This window comes from Solanum dulcamara, chromosome 7, assembly GCF_947179165.1.
Source record: "Solanum dulcamara chromosome 7, daSolDulc1.2, whole genome shotgun sequence".
In the NCBI taxonomy this organism is placed as follows: Eukaryota; Viridiplantae; Streptophyta; class Magnoliopsida; order Solanales; family Solanaceae; genus Solanum; species Solanum dulcamara.
The window spans coordinates 24117581-24144760 of record NC_077243.1 but is presented as its reverse complement, the minus strand read 5'-3'; the positions used below and the strand labels follow the sequence as shown (position 1 = coordinate 24144760).

The following is a 27180-nucleotide window of genomic DNA, read 5'->3' as shown; positions in this document are numbered from 1 at the left end:
CCAATCCATGAGTTTTAACCGCAGGCGAGCCCAGCTGGCATGAAAATGACCACACTAAACTCCATCGGGACCCGCAACTAACGTGGCCACGTCATCCCTGACACAATCACAGGTGTCCTTCACCTTCTTCCACAATAAAGTCTATTTTCCACGTGTCATTGCTTTTTGTTTTTCCTTCTCAATATTCTCGTAGTTATGGTAGGGGCCCTGCTTAACTTGGCAGTTTTTTGTTACTAATATTGTTATAAAATTCAGGATTAGAAAGTGTATAAAATACTTTATGCCCACCTAAAATATGTATTTACTTCGCGGTGATTTGAAAGTGAGTTATATACGTATTAAAGTTTATATAAGTGAATATTATATTTGGTAATTAATTAAGAGGTAAATTATTTATATATATAATTAAAATGATATTTGATTTGTAATTTAAAATATGCATAACTAATATATATATAAATTATAAAAAAATTTATTTATTATTATATAAAAAATAGAAAATTTAAAACAACAAATACATGAATAATTAAATTTGACATAACTAAAATGTATATAAAATAATATACAAATTTCTCATAATTAATATTTATATTACTAATATCCACTACGTAATTTTAATGAGTTATAAAACGACCCCCTAATGGTCAATTCAAATAATGGCATTTTTTTTTTTGGTGGAGCCTGTGTTATTGATTGATATGGTAAATTGAGTAGACAAGCAAGTCAGTCAAGAGGGGAAAGTCTGATGTTCCATGCATCAATCCCAACGCTTATTTTAAATAGTCAAAATCATGCTAATAGTGACTAATAACAACAATTAATTATTAATTCATCAATTTAACTTTTTCATGTACATCTAGATTACATGACGAAAATAGATATTAAAATTTAACTCGATGTGTTAAAGCTTAATAAAAGATTGAGGGGGAAGTTAGTTTATGTATAGAAGATGTTGAAAAAGTAAAGTGGGCATTTAAAATGTTTGGTGGTTGGTGTATTTTCAACTGTCACGCACGCCATGGGGAAAAAAGAAAGGCGTGGTCAAAGCGCGGTTTGAAAATTTCCTAGAAAGTTGGTTTTCTGGTTCCGTTAGAATCCAACTATACAAACGGGGAACTTGAGAGGCTTTCCACCTTTTTTGCCTTCTCCACCACGTCTCTCATTATATATATAAACCCCCCCTTCCTCCTCCAACTTCTCTTCTTTCTCTTTTTCCCCCCCTCTTCCATTTCTTCTACGTCTTTTTCTTCTTCTAGGGTTTTCCTTGTCGCCGGAGGTAAGCTGACGTCATCCCCCGCTTTTTTTGCATTCTCTAAATATTCAGTATCTTCTATCGTCTTATTAATAATGCTATATATTGCCTCTTTGTATGACGCCATTTTGTTCCTATTGTCAAGGTTTTGTTCGTTCTGGAAAAACACTACATTTTAGGCGATCCCTGCATTCACGCGTTTCCGTTCATTTCCGCTGGTAAATAAGTACTGCACTCTTTTTTATTGTCGTACTTTAATGTTCATTCCTAGCCCGGTGATTAATAATTAATTTTTTTTGGAGCATTCTTAACCACAAGTTTGTATTTCTTGGCCTCGGTTTTCTGCAAAAGTTTTTTTTTTTTTTTGTTTTTCTGCTGAAGAAATATTAGTAACTTTAATTATTCTTTTTTTTGTTTTGTTTTGATTAATTATGTTAAGATATAATATTGTAAAATCTGTGGTGCTGTTTCAAGTGATTGATAAGTTCGGTTATTTCTGTTTATTCTCCTCAGATATTGTTACCATAAATCAACTATTTTTGTAATGGAGCTGTATGATGTAATGTATGTCATTTTTAGATATCATGTTCATCAGTCAATTTTTTAAAATCATTTTCAAACCTTGATTAATTGTTGTCAGATTCTTCCTATAGTAATAATAATAACCCAATCAAGAGAGGCTTATGTCTATACATTTGTTAGATCTTTTTTCACAGATCCAATCAATACACTCCAGGAGAAGAACATGAACATTATTTATTCTTCTTGAAAATAAAAGGTCCGAAAGGCAATAGTTATGTCCAAATGTTTCTATTTCCGGGTGGTGGTCACCAAGTTGGTGTATGAAAGCAACTATATAATATGGAGAAATATGTATTTAGTATGATTCTTGGTTTATCTTCAATGTCATGGTTTTGTTCTATTACTAGAATTTAATGAGAGGGGGCCATGTTTAATGCCCCTCCATGCCTGCGTAGGACCATAATATGTGGTTGCATCTGCTGTTTTTTTCCTCTCAATTTTGTGGGCTATGGGGAGGTTAACAGCTACCTACTGCCAATTGCCAAATTTTCTTGCCAAATATTAGTATTTGGACCAGTAGTTTAATTTATTTATGAGATCTCTCAGATAACATGCTGTTTATTCATTCAAAGGTAATCAGAGAATGTATCTGTTTCATTAATGTTAATATATTTTTGTTTAGTAGTCAGCCCTTTAATATGTTCACAGCAAGTCATGTAGTGTTCCAATTTTATGCTATATGGAATCACCAGAAACCTTGATTTGCTTTTTTTGTGTGTGGTATTGATTGAGATTCTTTTAAATAGATTTCTTTCAAGTCTTGTTCTACTTTGCTTCTTTCTTTTTTGGATGGAACCTTTTCCCGATTGTGATTAATTTTATTATGCAAGTTGCTTGAGAGTATAATTAAGTTGGGCTAGGCCAGAAATGGATTTGTGTGGTCTTCATGTAACAAAATTTCTGGATTTCTGTTGCATTCTACATACTGCATCACTTTAATCTTTCATCTGTTTATTACATCTCTGATATTGAGACATACAGCTGCTTAACATATGCCCTTCTCATCCATATTTTGCAGTTTATTTAAGCCGACTGACTAGAAAACTGAGGTTAAGAAGCGGGAAGATGTGCAAGTAAGATTTACATTGGATTGTGAATTATGAGTTTTGATATTGACATCTTTCCTTCACTCACTCATTGTCTGGTGATTGTCAGTTTCCAGGGCTCTTTTTCTTGATGGACCGTACGCCTGGCTGCAGTGATAAGGTTACTTTGAAGAAGTGGTTTTTCATTGACAAAAGGGTTGGTTAGAAGTGTGTGAAACAATTTAAGAGCAGAGTTACTCAAACCATTGTCAACTCCTTGCATAGTTTTAAAACTTGCTTTCTATCATAAAAAGATATTGGCACAATGGACCTGAAATCAAATACATCCCCTGTTGTCACCGATCCTGCCCCATTGACTCAGTCCAGATTGGGCATCCACTCTACTTTGATGCCATACTCTCCGGCTGGGCCAACTTTCTCTCCCACACTCTTCCTTACTATCCCAAGGAAGAAGTCAGGAATTCTAGATGATGTTAGATCAAACACTTGGTTGGATGCCATGAAATCATCATCTCCTACACATAAAAAGAAAAGTAAGGATTCCAATGCTGAACTAGCATCAAATGAAAATGATCTTGCCTACCGCATCTGGATGGTAATGCTCTTTATGTTATTTGTAATCTTATTTAGTCAATATTCTGCCTGGATCTTACTTACTGAAGAATATAAGTTTTGTAATATTTCTTGTGCTTTTGCAGCTCAAGTATCCCTCTGCACTTTCATCATTTGAGCAAATCACAAATCATGCAAAAGGCAAAAGAATAGCACTTTTTCTGGACTACGATGGGACTTTATCACCAATTGTAGATGATCCAGATAGAGCTTTCATGTCTAGTGCTGTGAGTATTTTAACTTTTTAATGGGAGAAAGTTTCTGCTATACTTGTTGGATTTCTTTTTTACACTAGGTCACTCTTTTTCAGATGCGTGCTGCTGTGAGAAATGTGGCGAAATATCTTCCCACAGCAATTATTAGTGGGAGAAGTCGGGATAAGGTGTGCTTGCTTACCCATGCTTTCATTTAAGTGTGTTGAACAAGACTTCTTTTTTATGTCTAAATCTTATAATTACTATGTCAAAAACTTTCAAGATTCTTCTCTTATTGGTTGGATATTCTCGTGTCCAGGTATATGACTTTGTCGGACTAGCTGAACTTTACTACGCCGGTAGTCATGGCATGGATATAATGAGCCCTGTTCGAGCCATTTCTGATGACTATAGTTGTATTAGATCTACTGACAAGCAGGTAATGATGCTAAAGCTGATCTTTATTGAAAAAATTAGGACATCCAACCATCTTTTGTCTTATGAGCTCTACTGACATCAATCAACTTCTGTGAACACAGGGCAAGGAAGTTAATCTTTTCCAACCTGCTAGTGAGTTCTTACCAATGATCGAGGAGGTAAATAAGAGTTTTTTGCTAACAGATTATTGTTGCTATTTTTGGCATTGCTCAGTATAAAGAGTGTTTTTAATATATGCTCAAGCAGGTTCTTAGATCTCTTGTTGAGCTCACAAAAGACATCAAAGGAGCAAAGGTTGAGAACAACAAATTCTGTGTTTCCGTACACTATCGTAATGTAGATGAGAAGGTATGGAGCGATAATTTTGGTTGAAATCAAAATAAAAGACTTACTTTTCTCACTGATTAAAAAAAACATTGTGTTACTTTTCTTTACCTGTCAGAAAAATTCTTATCCCTTGTATTGTGCTTGGTTAAATTATGACAGAGTTGGTCAACTATTGGAGAATCTGTTGACGAATTGTTAAAACACTACCCCCGTCTGCGATTGACACATGGCCGGAAGGTACATATCTGAGTGAGTTTTTGCTGGGCAGTAGGAAAGTTACCGCCTTGGTATATTTTAACTCCTCTAACTAGCTTCTCCTCAACCTTAATCAGGTTTTAGAAGTCAGGCCTGTGCTTAACTGGGACAAAGGGAAAGCTGTTGAGTTCTTACTTGAATCGTTGGGTGAGTGATGTCTTTGACTGCTTTATTGAACTAGTTACTGAATGTTTTAGGATGTCCCAACAGTGGAATCGTCCCATTTATATTTAGTTTATAATAAAACTAACATATCTTTTTCTTTTTTAGGGTTGAATAATTGTGATGATGTTCTTCCCATATACATAGGAGATGATCGTACCGATGAAGATGCATTTAAGGTAAAGTTGCTCAGACAAATAGGAAATTATATAACAGACCCGCTTTTCCTTTTTGGATCATCAACTATATTTTACTAAATCGTCAAATGCACTTGTTAACAGGTTTTGAGAGAGGGAAATAAAGGTTGCGGAATCTTAGTATCTTCTGCTCCAAAAGAAAGCAGTGCATTCTACTCTCTGAGGGATCCATCTGAGGTATGAAAGTGTTTCTTTGGGAACCTCTTCATCCAACATACTGTGCTTTATTCCCATCTTTGTTGCTATAAGATTCTGAAAAGATTGCATCTGTGTGGTTTTAGGTGATGGAATTCCTCAAGTGCTTGGTATCATGGAAGAAGTCAAGTGCTTGTAGCAATTAACTTATTGAATACATATATACCGTATTTTGTTGAATTCTTTTCGTATGAAGATCGAATGACTATTTACGGATGGTTTAGGGGGCAGAGGTGCTTAGTGAAAGCTTCTAGAGACCAGAATTCACTGTTTTCTGCTCAGAGCTTTTCTTTGTAAATTCATTTTCGTAATTGCTGCATCAAGGATGCCCTTAGGCCACTGTATATTCACCTTCATTTTTTTTTTCTCCATTTTATCTTGTTTTTAACTTTGGCTGCCACTTCTCCCCAAGGGAGATTGTACCCATCTGAATTGCTTAATACATCAAGTACAAACTGAATTTCTTTATTTAGTAATTTTATGTTCAAGAGTTTTTTCTTGCCATATCTTATAACACTGTGATTTTTTTTTTTGCTATAAAATTGACTCAAAAAGAAAGTGTGTTACGTAAATTGGGGTAGAATAGTATAATATTCCAAGTAGTTAAATAAAAGAAAGAAACACCAACTCATTTCAAATGATGAATTTATACAGTAGACATTCAAAAAAAAATCGAGCCACGGAGAAATATGTTCTTAAATTTTTTTCCAAAAGAAAATAAGGTGAGGTTCAGCCATGGTCTGAGAGGTGGGATTCAAAAAATCCATTTGTCAAAATGCCTCATACAACAATTGTGGCATGTGAGGCACAGCATAAAAAATTTCCCAAGGGTACTTATGGGATCACACAAATCATAAACTATATGGAGAAATGATACCTATGTAGAATACCTACTCACTCATAAAATAGTAGTTAAATTTAAATTTTCGAAATATAATTAGTAAGATTAGTTTTATAATTAACTTTTAATAAATATTTTATCTAAGAGAAGTGTCAAATCAATATAGAAACAAAACAAAGTCTCTAATAGTTATTATCATATTTTATTACCCCCCTCCCCCCCAAAAAATAAAATAAAATAAAATTGTAGCCCGAATAAATTTCTGAGTGTAGTTTGTTTTCTAATAATAGCACACAATTTATGCCCCCAACCGTCAATTGGATTGATTCTTTTGATCCTCCATTATTACATCCATCACCTTTCAACTCATCAATTTTTTCGAATAATACCACAAAACCCTTGCAGTTCGTCGTGACAATGCAAAAACTTATCAAAAGTCCAATTAAACTCAGATCTGAACATCATCTCGATAATATAAATCACTTGTGTATATTTGGTATATCATACACGAACTTCTTGGGATATACACCAATATATAAAGGATAAATCACCTAAATGTACAATATTCAAAAAATATTTATCATATAGAACAACATAATTATTTTAACCATATATAGCAAATTGTTTGAATTAAATTAACTCTCACCCGCTATTTTCTCTTCCTCTGTTTCTCTCCAAATTTGCTACACCAATATCTCTCCAATCTTCTCACCCATAATTTTCTCCAAAATTAGGGCAATACTTAGCTTCATAGCTTCTCAACCACAATTTTCTACAACATTTGTACTCTAATTTTGGAATTAAGTGATGTGTATTCGGTGGAATCTCACTTCTCAGAAGAAAACTTTTTGTTCTCCATAGCCAAAAAGAGGAAGAAGCAAACATGAGCAACAAATAGTACGATATTCAACAATATTCATGCGAAATTTTCTCCATAATTTTTCATTTTTATTACTGATTTTTGTTTTTTTGATTGCAGCGATTATTTGTTCAAACTATTGTTAATCGGCGATTTTTCTGTTGGCAAATTCTATCTTCTTCTCAAATTCGCCGTATGTTCATCTATTTAACTTTGATCTCCTATGTTTACAGTTTATTTGTATGTGTGAATGAACGTTTTGTGTTATATAATGATTAATGCGTATGTTATTGCAGAAGAATGACAAAATTTAGGTGAATGCAAATTTGAATCAGTTGAAGAATTGTAATTTCTGAGTAGAGATCTGTGACTACTTAAAGGTTTGAATGGTTGAATGTTTAATTGTTTGAAGGTTTGAATTAGATTGCATACCTAATTCATTAGCGATACACGATTTGTATTCAATTGTGATTCAATATGAAAGTTTATTTTTGTTTCTACGTTTATCACAATTACTTATTTACTTGTTTAATGTGTGTGTAATACAGTTTTTGTTCAAGTTTAATTCATTTTTGTGGCCTACAAATCACTAAAGGTTGGTTTCATTAGCTACAAATTTCATTCATGTCTAATTCTCTTCTAATTCAAGTTTAATGTGTATGTAATACGTTTGTTGTTCAAGTTTAATTCACTTTTGTGGTCTACAGATCACTGAAGGTTGGTTTTGTTAGCTACATATTTCATTCGTGTCTAATACTCTTCTAATTCAAGTTTAATTCATTTTTGTGGCTTACAAAGAAGGCTGGTTTCATTAGCTACATGTTTCAGTTGTCTCTAATTCTCTTTTAATTCAAGTTTAATGTATGTGTAATTTCTTTGTTGTTCAATTTTAATTCATTTTTGTGGCCTACAGATCACTGAAGGCTGGTTTCATTAGATACATGTTTCATTCATGTCTAATTCTCTTCTAATTCAAGTTTAATGTGTGTGTAATACCTTTGTTCTTCAAGTTTAATTAATATACTGTGGAGAGGCAGACCACTTTGCTAGGGAATGCACTAGCCAATCCGTGAACTGATCATGTATATGATCTTTCTCTTTTTTCTATCTATCCTCTAATTACTTATTTTCTTTGCAGTGACATGTTTTTTCAGTTGTTATTTGATTAGCTATATGATCAGTTAAGTTTTTGGTTGATGGATTTATATACAAGTATATAAAAAAGCTGAAGGTTCAATTCTTGCACTTCAGGAAAATCTTTTATGCTTATAATAAATATGATACTATATACAATACACAGAGACACTCATATATTTGTGCTTCATGGGAAAAAGTTGAGAATTCACATGATGCATGATGCTGATTAAGTTGAGTGACTTCAGTTGTGAGCCTGATAATAAGTTTGTCCTACTATATTGCCCTTTATTTGGAATCTTTGTGATCTCTGCTTGTGTTTATATTTTTATTTTTCTTATTTGTTTATCGAGAATATACTACTTTCTTGGTCAAAGTAACAATGACAACAATATAGCCAAACAGAACACTGGTTTAATTTCCAAATCAACATTTTCATTGGCATCTTCAAAAAAATATGCAGGAGAAAAACATGGCTAATCTGGCTGTGCTACTTTACTTCAATGGCCGATGGGATTCTAACAACAAATATATTAATTACTTAGCAGATGGTGTGTTGATAAATATCGATTCAACATTTGCTAGCCTCGTTTCTGTGATTGCTGGTCAATTGTCAATAGATACATCAACAAGTAAAGTTGAAATCAGATATAAGATTGATGAAAGGTCTTCTCCAATTCAAATTCATAACAATATGAGAGTAAAAGTGTATATTGAAACAAAAAAGGAACATAGAGATATGTCAAAAATACCCTTTATGTGTCACAACCACTGAATTGGTCAACTTGGAGAGTGATTCCACCTTAATTCCACTATTATGTTCAGACACTTCAAAAGACATGAGGATTACGCACAATTCATACTTTTCTAATGCATTTAGTGGTATCGGTGATGCGCTAGAGTTAATTGGCTTTGGATCATGTGAGAAAGTTGATGAGCAAGAAGAAATACAACCAGACATCATTATTAACCCCAATCAATCTTTTTTTGAGAAAGATCAAGTTTACAAAAATAAATATGTCCTTACCAGTGCATTAAAAAGACATTCCATTCTTAAACACTTCGAATTCAAGACATTGAGATCAAGCTCAACATGGTAAGACTCAAATTCAAGTTAGTTTATACTATTGATTGTCTATTAATAATTTTTTTCAACAGCTATTCAATACAATGCCTTGGAGAAAACTGTAGTTGGAATTTACGCGCTTCAAGCGTGAATAAATCTCAAATGTTCGCTATTAGAGATTTTGAAAGCGAACACACGTGTTTGTTGCTACATAATTCATTATCGGAAAGACAAGCAACAAAGACAGTTGTTGGGAGTATTATTGTTGCCAAATGTATTGATCCAGATGCCAACTACACACCAAGAGATATACAAAATGACATGTTACAGGAATATGGTGTGCGGCTCACATATATGCAAGCTTGGAGAGATAAAGAAAAAGCTCTTGAATTAGTCCGAGATGATCCAGCTCAATCATATGCAAAGTTGCCAAGTTACTTTCGCATACTAGAGGCAACTTACCCTGGTTCTTATATAAGATTGCACAAATCAGAGGATGACCATTTCCTATATGCATTTGTAGCTCTGTTTACATCGATAAAAGGATGGGAGTATTGTAGACCAATTGTAGTTGTTGATGGAACTTTTCTAAAAGGAGTATACAAAGGGACAATGCTAACAGCTAATACCTTAGATGCAGTAGGTGAGACTTTTCGAATACAATACTAATGCTTCTATAAATGAAATTCTAATTTGTATTAAAAGTCTGCATAATGTATTAAAAGTGTATTACACATGAAACAAAAATGTATTAAAAATGTATTAAACATTATACCTGATGCAGGGAGTATACTGCCTCTTGCTTATGCCATTGTTGATTCAGAGAATGATGCATCTTGGAGGTGGTTTTTTGAACAATTCAAAAAGGCATTTGGTCAAAGATCAGAGATGTGTATCATTTCGGATAGGCATGCAAGCATTATTAAGGCAACTTCAACTGTCTATAATGAAATACCTCATTTCGCGTGTATATGGCACTTGTTGCAAAACATAATGAAAAACTTCAGAAAGAGTCAGCAAAAGGTAACAGAATTGTTCTACTCTATGGCAAAAACATACACCACGGTAGAGTTTAATCAATATATGGAAATTATTGAGAAGATAAACAAGAGAATTAAATACTACTTGCTGAACATTGGATACAATAAATGGTCACGTGTTCATGCTCAGGTAAATAGGACTTGGATGATGACATCAAACATTGCAGAATCAGTCAATTCAAGAACAAGACATGCCAAAGTTCTTACAGTCTTGCACCTCCTAGAATTCATGAGACAACTTGTTCAAAAATGGAATAACAATAACAGGTCAAAGGCAATATTTTCAGGATTTTACCTTGGAAAAAGTATGAAAAAATTCTACAACGTAACAAAACTGCATCGAAGAAATTAAGAGTATGGTATCTATAAATTTCTTTTTGCTAATATTTTTTCTTCTGATTCACATGTAACATCTCTCTTACTTATATTTCTTCTTATTTTTCATAGGTTAGGGAGACAAATGAATATGTGTACACAGTACTTGATGGCATTACACCATTCACAGTATGTCTTCAACAATGTACATGCACATGTGGGAGATTTCAATTGGATGAGCTGCCATGTCCACATGCTTTGGTTGTTTTAACAACAAAACACACTGGTTATGAAAATATTTCTCTGATTACTACACAAGAGGGAATTTATTGTTGACATACCAGTTTCACTTGAATTCCCTTCCAGATGAAAGCACCTGGAATATACCAACACACGTTCTTGAAGAGGTTGTACTTCCACCACTTGGAAAGAGACCTCCTGGGAGGCCAAAATATAAAAGACACACGCAATTGAGAGAAGATTGATTCAAAAAATCAAAAATAACATGCAGCAATTATGGACAACAAAGTCACAACAGGAAGACTTGCAAGAATGTTAGGCCTTTGAATTAAGAATAAAGAATGACATTTGAAATAAAGAATAAACTCTGTTTGTTTTAGGTCATTAGTTTGCTACAAGAATTCATTTTTTAGTTCAAGTTTAATTCATTTTTTGTGTTCTATAGATCACTGAAGGCTTTTTCATTAGCTACAATTTTCATTCTGTCTAATTCTCTTCTAATTCAACTTTAGTGTGTATGTAATTTATTTTTAGTTCAAGTCTAATTTTTTTTTATGGGAACAGACCCTACACGAGACTCCCACCTCTCGTGCACATTCAGGGGTTGAGCAGCACCCCCAAGCCTTATCATAAATAAAATTAAAGAAAAATACACGGAGGGGGACATAAACCTTACCTCCGAACTTAGGATGGTTCATGAGTCAGCCGACCTACTCAGGTCGGCCTACTCATCCCCATTACTAGATGGAAAGCGATAAACCTATGGGATGACTCCTCCCGGTACAAGTCGACTAAGAAAGCATAAATGAGGGAGACTCTCCCCTTCCATGAGAAAACAAGAAAGTAACATACACTAGTCCTATTCAACTACGCTACGTATCATACATAGCTAAATTGAAGAAGAACAAGTATATGAACCTTCTATCTCGCATGGGGTGAGGAGGTTCTGTTCATCTTTGCCCTTTTTAGTCTTGTCATACCAAGTAAGTCCAAATGGAAGGGTGCATCCACATCAAGATCATGTATATATCAGTTAGGGAGGATGATAGGAGAGGAAATATATTGAGCTGTAGCAACCAGCAGCCTTGGAGTTGTTGTTGATAAAATATTGGCACTGACTTTTTGCATGCTGCATTTTGAAGGTGTTGCAGCTCTGACGTGTGCAGCTGCTTGGAAGCTCCTCTGATGGTGCCTTGCATATTAGAGTGTTCCAGCCAGTAGTGTAGCCTGCACTCAAACAAGTAACCCACCAAGGATTCTAAGTAGCTTGGCTACCATAGGACTACTGCAAACAATGAAGCATAGTAGCTGGCATGTATGGATTGTTGGAGAGTGTTGGGGAGGCCTTAGCATGCCAGTCTTTAGTCTCCCTTCGTTTGAAGCTCTGTAAACCTGCACCTACAAGAGGCCAAAGAAACAAACAAATGTAGGATATGTAAAGGCTGCTGCAAATCTGTAACCCATTCCTTATGGCCTCTCTTGCTGAAGTGGTAGGCTGCTTGTTGTTGCATGTTATACTCAGAAATAGATCCTTCATTGTGATGAGGATCAGCTCCTTAGGATACCTGCACAGACAAACAAACCCAGAGCAACACACAAACAAACAATTCTGCAAGCTGCTGTAACTAGTATTATTGACTTGTAGTTGCTCCTTGTGTGCTGCATATTGGTGGGGAAGATGATGGATGATGTTGGCAGCTGATGAATTGAGAAGCAATGTTTTCTCAAATTTGGATCTGTAGCTGGGGTGCAAGAGTGTTGCTGCAGGTGTTGAAGTATGGAAATTGGTATGGATGGATTGTTGATGTGTTAATGAGTTCCCAGCATACCAGGCTGTTGTCTCCCTTTGTTTGAGACTCTGAGAACCTGCATAAGCAGTTAGTAAAGAAACAAACAAATGTGGGGGATGGATAGGCTGGTGCAGGTCTGTGTGCAGTTCCTTGTTGCTTCCATAGTAGTAGTGGTTAAGATGCTTGTTGGTGCAAGTTTCACAGAAAAGGAGACCCTTCCTGGTGAACAGGTTCAGCTCCTTAGAATACCTGCACAGACAATCAAAAACAAAACAACACACTACCAAACAAATCTGCAAGCTGCTGTAACTTGTACTATTAACTTGTAGTTGTTCCTTGTATGCTGCAGGTTAGAATTCTTGTTCTTGGCTTGTCTTTCTTGAAGATGTTGCTACTTGTTGGTGCAGCTGCTTAGTGGTTGTGTCTCTCCACAGTTGAATCCTGCACAAATAAAGAAACCAGAAGCAAGCAAATTACCACCCAACCATGGCTCCTGCAGTACCCTGTCCATGGTTGTTGCACTTGGTTTGGTTGTTGATGACCCTGTTGTTGTTTGCATAGTTGTTGTAGTTAGGATGTTTGATATTGTATAGTACACCTATTGTTGCTGTACAAATACTCCCACTCACACACCAACACTTATGTTTGATCTCCAAAGTTGTTGCTCTGCAGCTGCACCCTGGCCATGATGAGTATTTTGTTGGATTGTTCAGCTGAGGTATGTTTTTCCTGTTGGCTTTCCACAGATGCTGTATATGTCTTTGTTGCTGACTGACACCTTCACAACTAAGGCAACAAGAAACAACAAAGAAAACATCCAAAAAAGGCTCTTGAGTTTTTGAAGTTTCTGCAATTCTGAGAGTTAAGCCGGCTAACTTTTTCAAGGTCGCTCAACTAAAGTCTCCAATTATACGTTTGAGCTAAAACTTATTGGGGTTTGTAATTACTATATTTTCTGTAGTCCTGCAACATTTGGAGGCCTTTTCCACAAGCTGGAAGCTCCAAATTGCAAATTGCTCCCTCATTATGCTTAAGTCGTCTAACTTTTTCAAGGTCGCTCGACTAACGTCTCCAATTATCCGTTGGAGCTGAAACTTCTTGGGCTTTGCAATTACTATATTTTCTGTAGTCCTGCAACATTTGGAGGCCTGGAAACTCCAAATTGCAAATTGCTCCCTCATTAGGCTTAAGTCAGCTAACTTTTTCAAGGTCGCTCGACTAACATCTCCAATTGTCCGTTTGAGCTGAAACTTCTTGGTCTTTGCATATACTGTATTTTCTGTAATACTGCACAAGCTGGAATCATTTTGATTTTGCATGGTGTATTTGTTGAGGGTTGTTGATTACTTCTGGGCTCTGCTGTTGCTGTTGAGTTGCTGCTGCTGTTGCTCAGTTGCTGTCACTGTTGCTGCTGTAGTATGGCCTATGTTGTTGAGGTATTGGTGTAAGAACTCCAAACTCAGCTGCTGCAAGTCCAACCCAAGGCTCAAAGTAGCATGATACCTGAAGTGAATTACAATTGTTGGCTGATATGTTTCTGATCTGCAGGTACCTGCACAATCACAAAGGAAAAGAAAAAGAAAGATATCTATTCTAATCCTTACCTCAAGGGGTAAGTTGATTGTTCTAGGAAGACAATAAACAAGGGAGACTCTCCCCTTTACAAAATTCCTATCTATGAATTTATACATAGTGAATTCTGTACTACAATTAATGATATACAAATCAAGGAGGTTGTTTGATCCTCTTCAGTTTTGTCCTCCTAAAGTTTGCCATCCCCATTTTATCCAAGATGTAGTATCCTCTTGTTTCCTTAGGAAGCTGTTGAGCACTGTAGGATTGAACCATACTGTCTACACTGTGGATATGCTTGGAAAGTGTATCTGCAACAAAGTTAGCTTCCCTATAGATGTGCTTACATTGAAAGAAATCCAACATTATGATCAGCTCCTGCAGGTTTGTGATGTAGTTCCTGATGGTCCAGAGAGATGTGATCTCTTGTTTTAGCCATTTCACAAGTAATTCAGAGTCAACCTCCAGTAGAACCCTGTTGTAGCCATGTTGAATACACCAGATAATGCCTATGACTGCAGCTTGTACCTCAGCTTGGTTGTTAGAACCAATTCCAAGTGGTGCAACAAATGTATAAAGGATGTTTCCTTTATGATCTCTTAGGATGCCCCCAGCTCTAATTCTTGCAGGATTATCCAAGGCACTTCCATCAGTATTCAATTTAACCACATGGTAAGCTGGTTTGTGCCAACTAACTTGGATGATTTTCAGCTCATGGCTGCAGCTTTCCACCATAGCTATTAGCTCCTTCCAGTCACTTGGCCAATTAATGTAAGGGAAAGCTGTGAAGATCAGCATGTATAGTTCTTTGATGATTGAGAACTTCACTCTAGTACTGGTTGACTTTTTGCCACCATATTTGCTAGCACATCTGTTCTTCCATAGGTTCCAACAAATAAATATAGGAGTATCTTGCAATAATAGTTTACGGACTTCATTATTTGGTTTAGCCAGCCACCATTTCATCAAATTGCTCCTCATGGGGCTGCTGCTGTGTTGTATACCCCAACAATCAGAAAAATACTTCCATATGTGTCTAGCCATGTGTCCAGAGATAAATATGTGATCTATATTATCCCAGCCTAGCCTGTAGCAATAAGAACATTGAGCAGCTGCATGACCAAATTGCACAATATTTTCATTGGTGGGCAACTTGCTTCTGAGAGTTCTCCAGACAAGAAAGGATATCTTGAAGGGTATATTCTTATGCCATATATTATTGTCTGTCATGGTTTTATTCCTTTTTGGCCTGATCTGGTTCCAAGCTGAAGCATAAGTAAAGTTTCCATCTGAGGTCAGCTTCCAGTAGGCTGTATCTGGATGGTCAGGTTGATACTTGAAGGAAAAACTTAGAATCTTTTGTATCAGGTGTTGTGGTGCATGTTGCCTCACCTTCTCTTCATCCCATTCTCCATTATTCAGGAACTTTGAGACAGTGGTATTGTTAAGTCTAGGTAGACATTCTTTATGGTAAGCTAGGGGTCCAATTCCTAGCCAATCATCCCACCAAAAACTACAAGAGCCTGAGTTAAAGTGCCACTGTATATGAGGCTCAATCTCAGATTTGTTTGTCATCATGTGTTTCCACATAAGTGATTGACCAATGTCCCATTTCTTGATTACTGGATGTGCCCTTTGGTAATACTTGGCCCTCAAAAAACTCCCCCATAGAGTCTTATTAGACCTGAAAATCCACCATTGTTTATACTGCATTGCTAGGTAGACATCTTTAAGATTTTTCATGCCAACACCTCCTTCTTCTGTTGGGTAGCTGAGGGTCTCCCATGATGCCCAATGGTATTTTATTTTTTCTCTGTCCCATCCCCAAAAGAAGTCTGCTATAAGAGACTTTATTTGTTTGAGAGTAGTGGAAGTTGGAATCACAGCAGATAGAAGATGAATTAGGAGGGACTGCAACACATACTTCACAAGAGCAACTCTCCCCCCATAACTGAGTACTTTGGTCTGCCATCCTCTAATTCTGGATATCACTTTGGACACCATACTAGTAAAGTATATGATCCTTTGACGTCCAATATATAAGGGACATCCCAAGTAAGTAATAGGGCCATGAGTTATTTTGAAACCAGTGATAGAAGTGACCCTTTCAATGATCTCAGGATCAGTATTCAGAGGGATCATGCACTGACTCTTTTGTGTGTTAATTAGCTGGCCTGATGTCTGCTCATACACTTCTAGTGTCTTCATGATCAGCTTGAGAGAGTATCTACATGTTGAAGTGAAAATGATTATATCATCAACAAAACTCAAATGATTAATCAATGGACCTTTCTTCTCTATGTGGAAACCCTTGTACAAATAGTGTTGATGAAGGTTATTGAGCAGTCTTGAGAGTACCTCAGCACCTAAAATAAATAGGGCAGGGGATAGTGGATCTCCCTATTTGAGGCCTCTTGTAGAATTGAAAAAACCATGCCTACCTCCATTCACAATAACTGAGTACCAGTTGTTAGCCATAAGCCTCCAAACCATGTCAATAAATACTTCTTCAAATCCAAACCTTCTCATGACTAGACATATAAATGACCAGGACACCCTGTCATAGGCTTTGGCCATGTCTAATTTGATCACCACATTATCTCCAAACTTTGGTTTTTTAATGCTATGAATAATTTCTTGTGCCAACATAATGTTTTCAAAAATACTTCTTCCCTTAACAAAACCTGGTTGATTTTCAGAGATTAGTTGAGGGAGAATAGGAGCAAGTCTGAGACATAGAACTTTTGAAATAACTTTATTAGTGAAGTTACTTAGTAAAATAGGCCTGAAATCTGATAACTTATTGGGATGATCTACTTTTGGGAGTAGGACCAAATAAGCATGTGAGATGAACTTGGGAATAGAATGCCGAAAGAAGAAGTATTTCACCAAATTGAATAAGTCTTCACTGATGATATCCCAGCAAGTTTGGAAGAACTTGCCATTAAAACCATCTGGACCTGCAGCAGATGCATCATTGAGGGGAAAAACAGCTTCTTTCAGCTCCACTTTAGTAGGCATAGCATTAAGGGACTGGTTTTGCTGATCTGTGATGGAGTTGGGGATACACCTGAGGATATCTTCATTGATAACATCATCCTTACCAGTAAAGATCTTCTCAAAGTAGTCACATGCAGCAACAGCTATATTCTGATCACCTTGAATAGTATTATCCTGCTCATCAGTAATCTGTTGGATGAATAATCTTCTTCTCCTTCCTCTTATAATAGCATAAAAGTACTTGGAATTGGCATCTCCCACTGAAGCTGAGTTTTTTGTTTAAGGATGGATTGTTCAGTCTTCAAGTATTTAATGTACTGAGCATTTACATGATTCAACTTGATCTTGTTATCTTCAGACTTGTCCTGGATAAGAGAAACTTCTGCTTGCTTTACCTTCTCTTCAAACTCTTTGACAGCTTTAAATATGTCCCCATACTGTTTCCTTGACCAGCTACTAAGGGTGTTAGCCACCCTCTTAAGTTTCAAATGGAATACTCTCATTGGATTACCTTCTACTGGTCTTTCCCAACAGTCTCCAACAGTATCCAGAAAGGTCCCATTCTCCATCCAACAGTTAAGGAACTTGAAATATTTGATAGGAGTAGTGTGAGTCTCCTTGCATTCCAGTAAAAGGGGGCAGTGATCTGAACTTGTAGAAGCAAGATGAGCCACAGTAGTCATAGGCATCATCTCTAACCACCTATCATTCACCATGGCCCTGTCCAGCCTCTTCCAAATTCTAACCTCCATGTCCCTGTTGTTGCACCATGTAAATTTCTGCCCATTAAAGCCCAGATCAGTAAGACCACATGCCTCAATTACACTTATGAACTCAAAACTTTTGTTCATATTGTATGGTTGTCCTCCTAGCTTTTCATCAACATCAGTGGTCATATTAAAGTCTCCAATAATGCACCATGGTTTATCTGTGTCAGCATATTGCAGCATCTTATCCCAAAGAGTTCTTCTCATATAATCCTTACACTTGGCATAAACAAATGTAATAATATGAGGGTTGGGATTGGCCACATGTTTGATTTCACATGTAACCTGTTGTTCGTCTTGGTCTATAATGGAGCAGTCCACATCCTTAGTCCAAAATAACCAAATCTTGTTATTGGGATTATGTATGGCACTGTCCATTCTCAACTGAATTCTGTAGTGGTTGAGCTGTGATTGGTTAGCAAATGGTTCAAGTATTGTCAACATTGATAATTTGTGATAATCCTTGAGTTTTTAGAGTCTATCCAAGGCACCTTGAGTATAAATACTCCTTGCATTCCAGCATATTGTATTCATCATCAAAGTTTCATGGATTTGGACCTTGTGTTGATGCTACTCTTACAAGAAGCATTGTCTGAACTGGTAGAGTTATCTTGCTTTTTTTTTTCTTCTTACCCTGCTGACCCCTGGGTGATAGGCCCTGCTTCTCAGACATCTGCAGTACTTCATCCTGAATTATAGTATCTGTGGTAGGATCAAATGTCCTCAAAGGATATGCACTAGTTTCTTCATCTTCCTCATTAGTTTGTTCCCTCTGGTCAGAGTCCTCTTCATCTTCAGAGTGAGTAACTCTATATTCATCCTCCCAATCTTCTGATATGACTCTCTTGTTGAGTACACACATCTCAGTAGATGTGGTCTGAGCCTGAAGAGGTGGCACATGAATCCCAGCCTGTTCTTCAACCAACACATAGTTTACCCTCTGCTGAGAAGTTTTAGAGTGAGTGTGCCCTGGTTTACTTTGTTGTTTCTTCATTGCATCCCTCTTCTTCTTACTCAAAGATAGAGTACTTTTATTGTTCATAAACAGAATTTCTGCACCATGCTTTTGATCACTGCTCTTTGGAGAAACAACATTTCCTTTATCAGTTTCAGTTGCCTGGAATCTGTCAAAAATATGTTGCACCTCAACTTGTTGGACCTGCATATTGGACCTTGTGACATCTAGAGGAGTGGTTGCAGGGGCTCTGTGGTCTTTCCTATGGTCAACTAATGGATTTTCCCTCCCTCTGGTTTCCTCTTCCTGCACATTAGTGGGTGTCTCCTATGTTCCCCCTTCCTCACCTCCATAAACTTCTTCATCCACAACAACAACAGTATTTAAAACATTAAAGCTATTGGGGGAGCCATGGGGGTGTGGGAGCACTGATTCAATACCTGGGACTTTGGCATTGTTGCATTCCACAGCAGTTTGCTTTTCTACAATTTTGCTAGTTTCCTTCCTTTTAAACACCTGCTGAATGGGCTTGTGGGGATTGGGAACCAATATTCTATGGGGAGGGGGGTGTTGAATCTGGACTCCAGAGACAACATTACATGTTTGGACATTATCATTATTAATATTAAAGCAAGTACCTGATGGCAGTATGTTCCTTGGTTGCTGATTATCACTGGTTGTTGGTTGAGGCATTTTTGAGCTTTCTCCTTGGTGCATCCTGCTTTGTTTACTTTGATGAAGAGTTCCTTGTTGGTGGGATTGGTTATTCTTCTTGGTTTTCTTTTTTTGAGTTTGCCATTCCTCTTTTTCTTGGTTATTTTCATGGTCTTCATCAGCATTATTAGGCTGCTTTTCTTTGTTGTTGTTTTTCTCTTGGAAATGCTGTTCATTAGCCTTACCTGTGCTGGTTTTGTCCTTGTCTACAACAGTTTCTTGTTGAATTTTCTTTTGCCTGTTTTTCTCTTCTCTTCTCTTCACTGTACAGGTAGTGTGAGTATGGCCTTGATGCTTGCAGTGCTGGCAATATTCAGGCACCCCTTCATATTGAATTGTTTGCCATCTACCCTTGCCATTCACATCTTTTTGAAAGTCCATCCATACATGTTGGGGTCTTTGTTTTGTAAGATCCACTTGAACCTTTACTTTAGCAACACTACCTCTAGTTTTTTTATATGTTGCCAAGTCCAGGAATAACACTTTCCCAACCGGAGACAAAAGAGGTGTAACCACTTCCATACTATAGCAATGTCAAGAAAGTTCTGGTAGGATTGCCCAAATAGGTACCAAGGGAGTTTCCTCCTCTGGTTTAAATGTGGGAGTCCAAAGCTGTAGCCTCATGAGCTGGCCTTGGATGAATATTTTTCCTTTTGACCACACTGTTGTGTGATCAAAATCATTGTCCAAGTCAATGTAGATGTGTCTGGAGTTGAAGTGAGTCAGCTTAACCCCTCCTTTAAGCTCAGTTTGTAGGATGAACTCTTTTCTAATAACTTCCATCCTTGGCATTGTATGTGTAAACTTCCCAATAAGGGTGTATTTACACTTAGTTGCTAAGTTAACCATGAAGTCCTCTTCAGAGAATAAAACTACAGGGTATCCTTGCTTTGTGGTGATTTCAGGGGGAGAGATACTTATAGGAGCACTTTGGGCCTCTTGGGCTCTAAGTCTGGTAGCAAGAGTGTGTGTCACAATAGGATTTGGAGGGTTGGGAGTATTTGGAATAGGAGTTCTGGTTTGGTTGTTGATTTTGGGAGCATGATTGTTCCTAATTGGTGGATGGCTGTTTTGATCTTTTTTATGGTTGTTGGGATTGAACACCTCAAAGTTGTTAAAAACTTTCAAGGGAGCAGAGTTGGGAATGTAATGTTTGTGACCAGCTGTTTGGTTTACTGCAGGACCTTTGGGATGTTGATTGCTCACACCACCTTGTTGGATTTGGCTCTTACCTTTACCATTAGTTTTATCACTTAACTCAGATTGTACACTAGTCATATTTTCCGCAGTAATTCCATTTCCAATTTGGACAGCACATATAGGATTAGAAATCAATTCAATAGGCTGCATATTAGAATTTAAGACAGTGGCTGGCTCAATTGCATTAGATTGCAATTGAGCTTGAATACTAGTATAAGTAATTCTATCATGAACAATATGACTATCAAGGTTAGGATACTTACCTGGTGATACTTGAGCAAAAGCTCTGATTTTTTGAACACTGGGATCATTTGGCACTTTCAATAGCTCTTGCTCAGTATGATCAACATGGTCGTTATTGAGTCTAACATGTGTATTAGTTATTTGATCTCTTTGACATTGATGCACATTTTCTTGATGCTGAGTTGTGTCCTGATGCATTAAAGAATGCAACGCACCATCTGCAGTCTCACATTATTCTTCCACCTGATGGACACCTTTGCGACTTTTCGAATTTGAATTATTTGAGGGAAATTCGAAACAACCTGAATAGTTTTTTGGACTGGCATCATCAATGTGAGCATTTTGGTATAGGTGTTGCTGCAATTGGATCACCTGAACTCCGGCGGCTTCACCTTGACAGTCATCATGACGACTTTTCAAATTTGAAGCATTTGGTGATGATTCGAGATATTCCATATGTGTGGGGAGCTTCTCAATACTGTCCTGTACCAGTTGGCATTGGTCGCGCAACAATTGGTTCGCCGGAGCTCCGACGACACCATTGATGGCAGTGTTCAAAGAGAAATTTGAAGCATGTGGTTGTGATTCGAGATGGCGCCTGATATCTGGGAGATGCTCCTCATTTTCGTGAACACTTTGGCATTGGTTTCGTCCCATTTGGATCACCGGAGCTACGGCACCGGCGTCAATTTGTTCGCCGGCGATCATTTCGCCTAAAATGTTTATTCCTAGAGGGGCACCATGTCCTTGCGAGCAAAACCCAGGTGGTGCGATGGCTCGAAAGTCGCCGGAGCTGCTTGAAAATTGAAGGCGTATTGGCGGCGCTCTGGCGGCGCTGCTGATGGACTGCGCCTGTTCATTGCTGGCAATTTGTTGATTATTTTCGTTCCAAATTTGAACTGTAGGTCGTATATGTGATGAAGAATCATCACCAGTAGTCCCTATAACATTTAGTAATCCACGATTCCTTAGAGATATAATTTTTTCAGCTTGCAGCAACTCCTCACTAGAACAATGAACAGTGATCACTTCATTCTTTTGCGAATTCGAAGAGCTGTAGGTTGAATCTGATGACGCGGTAACTTTTGTTGTGTTCGTATCGACGGAATCTATGATTCCATCTTTCGAACGAAATTTTTCAGTGTCGGGAGGTGGGTCCCACCCCATTTCCGTTTTATGCCTAAAATGCCCTTGTAGGGTTTTGTAGGGTTCAAGTCTAATTCATTTTTGTGTTCTATGGATTACTGGAGGCTTTTTCAATAGCTACATTTTCCATTCTTTTCTAATTCTCTTCTAATTCAACTTTAGTGTGTATTAATTCATTTTTGTGTTTCTATAGATCACTGAAGGCTCTTTCATTAGCCACACTTTTTATTCGTATCTAATTCTATTCTAATTCAACTTTAATATGTATGTAATTTATTTTTTATTCAAATTTAATTCATTTTTCATTCAAGTTTAATTCATAATGCAGGTTTCAGTTTGATAACACTATTGAAACATATCACTGAAGGCTTTTTCATTAGCTACAATTTTCATTTGTGTCTAATTCTCTTCTAATTCAACTTTAATATGTATGTAATTCATTTTTAGTTCAAGTCTAATTCATTTTTGTGTTCTATGGATTACTGGAGGCTTTTTCAATAGCTACATTTTCCATTCTTTTCTAATTCTCTTCTAATTCAACTTTAGTGTGTATTAATTCATTTTTGTGTTTTTATAGATCACTGAAGGCTTTTTTATTAGCCACACTTTTTATTCGTATCTAATTCTATTCTAATTCAACTTTAATATGTATGTAATTTATTTTTCATTCAAGTTTAATTCATTTTTCATTCAAGTTTAATTCATAATGCAGGTTTCAGTTTGATAACACTACTGAAACACATCACTGAATGTTTTTTCATTAGCTACAATTTTCATTCATGTCTAATTCATAAAAATGTAACTCCTCTACATTAGCATAGAGAATACAAGCACACAGTCCACTATTCAGTTCCAAGGTCTATGATTATGAATAGTAACACTAGCAGCTAAAACTATACAGCAAATTATATTCATAGTCAAAGTTCACCATTCTTCTAAGTGAAAACATGTGAAAAAAACAATCTTTACCTCAATTGTAAAGCAAATACAAAATCCATCAAGCAAAAGGCAAAAAAAGAGCAAAGACTCATGAGCTACCACCAGCAAAAAAGAAGCTAACCCAATTCAAGAACTCCTCTACATTAGCACAGAGAATACAAGCACACAATTCACTATTCAATTTCAAGGTCTAGATTATGAATAGTAACACTAGCAGCTAAAACCATGCAGCAAATTATATTCATAGTCAAAGTTCATCATTCTTCTAAGTGAAAACATGTAAATAAAAAATTCAAGCTTAAACTACAACTTAGATAAGTAAAAACTCTAAACAGTAAATAAACTTAAGTCCCTGCCAGCAAGCAAAACAAGATAATATAGATGTATTTAAAACATAAAAGAACCTCCATTGAAGTATAATCCACCCAAAAATATCTCGCCAGCCTTTTTGTTAGATGATTCCCTGGCTTTTTGAGTAAAAGAATTATTGATGTCTCTCTTAGCAAACAACAAAGAAATATCCTTCAATAATTGTTTGTTGGAATTCATCACAAATTCTTTCATTTGAATAGATTGTAAGTCTATCTTCTATTCAAGAGGTTTGTGATTTTCATTCGCCTAGTATATAATCAAATATAACACAAATATTAGAATAACAGTTTTGAAAAAGATAAAGCCTAAAGGCAAATTAGCTTATATCTTTACAAGTTCTTTTCTCAACTCTATAACCTTCCTGGTCAATATATCTAGACTATGCTTTGATCCTTTCGGCTCCAATTTTAAGATTTCAGAATGGTAATCACGAGGTTCAGGAAGCCTCAATTTAGATACCTCATCTTCACTCGCCACTATATTCTCAAACTGAAATTAAAATATAGAAACAAATAGATGTATTAACTTGAGTTGAAATAATATATATATGTGTCATAAATTGTATTAACTTTGTATAGATACCTTGCATTTCGTAGGCATGAAGATGTCATTTTCAATATGCTTTTGTCAAGGACTTTCAGCAACTGTTTTCCACCTCAAAATTCTTGAAATAGAATCAGAAATTCGAAGAGCTAAATCTTCATCGACTCTATAACAACACTCAAATATCCAAATCTGAAGGGCAAGAGACAATCCACCTAATCTATAGTACTGATTGGTTGAATTAAGCTTGTGCCTCACATTATCAAGCAACTTCTTGTAGACATCTAAACCCCACGGGTAAGAATTAAATTATCCACTTTCCACAAGGTAGAAATCTCTATTACTAATTTGGTATTCATGTTCTCATATGAGAACAAAAAATCATTAATAAAGAACAAAACAGCTAGTGAAACGGCAGAATCATCATCTATGAATTTTTTTGATAAAAACAACTCGCGTAGATGATTCTTTTGAACAGTAATTTGTTCAGAGAAATAATTGCTCAACAATCGACAAGGAGAATCTGGAACATTAACAGAGCAACCATCACTAACACAATTTAAGCTTGTAAGTAACCCAAATTCCCTAAGCCCGAAAAACAGCATCGTCTCATTTAATTCAACAGCAAACACATCATCTGATGTGTGTTTTAACTCCCTGTTCATAACACAATGAATAAGTTGGAGTTGTGTGGTCACTTTTGGAAGGTCAATAAAGTAACCAAAACAAGTATTCCTAAATAACTCGAGCTGTTTTTCAGATAAAGAAAGTTTTATTTTCTCAATCACGTCATGATTAGTATATGACGACCACCTACTTTAAGAATACAAAACATCTGGATGTCTTCAGAATTTACGATCCTGCATATAAATAATATCAATCTATCACTATAGATAATTATATCTTAACATGAATCCTCAAATATGACTTAAAAGATATGTGAGATTTCAAGGAAAGAAGAGTAGCTTTATCAGTGCTACTTTTAGCTAGTGAAGAAGAATGGTAATGAAGCATAATGAAAACTGCAAGAGAAAACAGAAGATTGCAAATTCTACCCATGACTGTTTTTATATTGGAATGTCTTTTATATGACAATAATTGATAATACAAAGCAATGATCTTAGAAGATCTATTTATTGATATCAAATCTGTCTTTGGTCTTAAGCTCAATAATAAGATAAGATAAATACAAAAGATTAAGGGATTATGAATCTAACGTAAGAAGTGATTTCAAAGTAGAGAAACTGCACTCGACAATAAATCAGAATTTTATCAAACTACACTTGATTTAAAGTGAACATACAGAGATACTGTAGAGTGTAGATATATAAAAAGGAGCTAGTCATGCAATAGTTATACATCTAAAGATTTCTTCAGCAACCAAGAAAAAAAGAAAAGAAACAGACATGGCTCCGATGTAAAATAAAAGCAAATTAAATATTTCATTTAAAAATGAACTACTGTCAATTTGTACTCCTCAAGTTTCAAGGAAAACACATCATCACAAACATACTAAACTTTAATGATTGCTTTGCTTTTTGCAAAAAAAAGGGATATTACTGTTTCATTTTCACTCCTCTTTTAATAATGGAAGACTCTTGAAAGCAGTCTTAGCTTAGATTAAGCTTGAAGAATCATATGGTAAAGAAATCTGCTTTGGATTCATTTTTACCTGCAGTTTTTGCTGGTCTACATGTGGCTAGTTCTAAAAATATTAGATTTATGGAAGGATGATGAATGAGATTATTGATTGTTCCACTAAGTAGGAAGATGCTAACATAGGTTGCATATTAGAATTAAAGATTACCGTCTCTAATTCTCTTCTAATTCAACTTTAATATGTGTGTAATACACATTTTAGTTCAAAGTTTAATTTATTTTTGTGGTGTACAAATAACTGAAAACTTTTTTCATTATTTATAGGTTTTATTTCGTCTCTAATTCCCTTCTAATTCAACTTTAATGTGTGTAATACACATTTTCATTCAAGTCTAATTCATTTTTGTGGTGTACAGATAACTGGAAACTTTTTTCAATTAACTACAGATTTCATTCATCTCTTATTCTCTTCTAATTCAACTTTAATGTATGTATAATACATTTTAGTTCAAAGTTTAATTCATTTATATTTATTTATTTTAAAAAATAAACAAATTGCAACACAAAAGATCTAACAATTCATGGCAAAACTCCCAACAATCACTGATATAATAAACTTGAGCAAATAAATTTAGATTATAATAAAAGTATCAAATACACAATTTTTTCTTCAACGTCTAGCTCACAAGTTCAAAACAACAACAAACTAAGAAAATACACATAAACAGATTGAAAATGCTATCAGTTAAATAATGTGTTGGTAGAATGACATACCGGATATAAACTCTCCGGTAGAACCGTATTTTTGCATAATCGATTTCGAATTTTTGGATTCTTCTCCTGAGCAACTGTAGGTTTCACTTTCTTTGACTGAAATTGAGGAGGTAAATCCTCAAAATCATCATCACTTTCAACAAATATTTTAGATGCCGATGCAACATCAACTCGTTTTCTTTTCGATTTAGATTTAGAACTCAATTCATTAGTTTTTTTTAATTCTACTGCCCTTTTTCTTCACATGCAATGCTTGGAAATTTTAATTAACCTCACCACCAGCTTCTTCTGGAGATTGATTTGCAGAAATTCCCAAACTAAAAGTTGGACCGATATTCACTTCACCACTGCCGGTTGAATCAACAATTCGAATTCGTGAGCTTCTTCTAGGAGATTTCTGACCTTCCATTACAATTGTGCACCTAAAACCTATAAGTTCCGTCTGAAATAAATAAGAAGATGAAGGAATAAGGGAAGAATGAAGAAGAGATGAAGGAATAAGAGAGAGACGCAGAAACTGAAGAAAAACCTTAGAGAGAGAAATAACGCCTTTTCCTCTTCCTCAAATAAAAAGGGTATATAATGTCTTCTTTAATTAAAATATTGTTATTGATTGTTAAAAATGATAATAAAATAAAAGTATATTTAAAAATGGTAAATATTTTTTAAAACACATTCAATTAAGTAATTTTTCCATATATAAAAGGATACACTAGTATACAACAGTATATATGGGGATACACAGATATACAATCCCTTACGGACCTCTTTTTTGGTGTTAAAGGTAATAGCTATGAATAGTCATCGACTT

The 27180-nt window shown here is 35.8% G+C and overlaps 2 protein-coding genes and 1 pseudogene across 4 annotated transcripts; 2 read left to right on the top strand and 1 right to left on the bottom strand.

Annotated features, from left to right (window-relative positions):
* Positions 1-1001: 1001 nt before the first annotated feature.
* On the top strand, positions 1002-5736 carry LOC129895742 (trehalose-phosphate phosphatase A). 3 transcript variants are annotated; one of them, XM_055971502.1, is made up of 14 exons: positions 1002-1276; positions 1398-1470; positions 2853-2907; positions 2990-3475; positions 3579-3719; positions 3803-3874; positions 4006-4125; positions 4226-4282; positions 4371-4472; positions 4611-4688; positions 4784-4853; positions 4977-5047; positions 5150-5242; positions 5347-5736. In XM_055971502.1, the coding sequence occupies exons 4-14, from the start codon at positions 3185-3187 to the stop codon at positions 5404-5406; spliced, it is 1155 nt and encodes a 384-aa protein (XP_055827477.1). In that variant the 5' UTR covers positions 1002-1276; positions 1398-1470; positions 2853-2907; positions 2990-3184; the 3' UTR covers positions 5407-5736. The 3 variants fall into 3 exon arrangements, with proteins under 3 accessions (XP_055827477.1, XP_055827479.1, XP_055827478.1); XM_055971504.1 differs by lacking the exons at positions 1002-1276; positions 1398-1470 and adding an exon at positions 2018-2406; XM_055971503.1 differs by lacking the exons at positions 1002-1276; positions 1398-1470 and adding an exon at positions 2454-2554.
* A 2830-nt stretch (positions 5737-8566) lies between these two features.
* LOC129894621 (uncharacterized) lies at positions 8567-11981 on the top strand. The gene is made up of 5 exons (XM_055970303.1): positions 8567-8760; positions 9253-9803; positions 9945-10330; positions 10648-10704; positions 11922-11981. Exons 1-5 carry the CDS (start codon positions 8567-8569, stop codon positions 11979-11981), a joined length of 1248 nt encoding a protein of 415 aa, XP_055826278.1.
* An 11793-nt stretch (positions 11982-23774) lies between these two features.
* LOC129894620 (uncharacterized) lies at positions 23775-26778 on the bottom strand (annotated as a pseudogene).
* Positions 26779-27180: the final 402 nt, after the last annotated feature.

Excerpts from the sequence above, each read along its gene's own strand:
- LOC129895742 (XM_055971502.1), top strand. The coding sequence starts at position 3,185 with ATGGACCTGAAATCAAATACATCCCCTGTTGTCACCGATCCTGCCCCA. Across the intron at positions 4,473-4,610 it reads ATCGTAATGTAGATGAGAAG|AGTTGGTCAACTATTGGAGA; the intron begins GTATGGAGCGAT and ends AAATTATGACAG. Across the intron at positions 4,854-4,976 it reads GTTCTTACTTGAATCGTTGG|GGTTGAATAATTGTGATGAT; the intron begins GTGAGTGATGTC and ends TTTCTTTTTTAG.
- LOC129894621 (XM_055970303.1), top strand. The coding sequence starts at position 8,567 with ATGGCTAATCTGGCTGTGCTACTTTACTTCAATGGCCGATGGGATTCT. Across the intron at positions 9,804-9,944 it reads TAATACCTTAGATGCAGTAG|GGAGTATACTGCCTCTTGCT; the intron begins GTGAGACTTTTC and ends TACCTGATGCAG. Across the intron at positions 10,331-10,647 it reads GGTCACGTGTTCATGCTCAG|GTTAGGGAGACAAATGAATA; the intron begins GTAAATAGGACT and ends TATTTTTCATAG.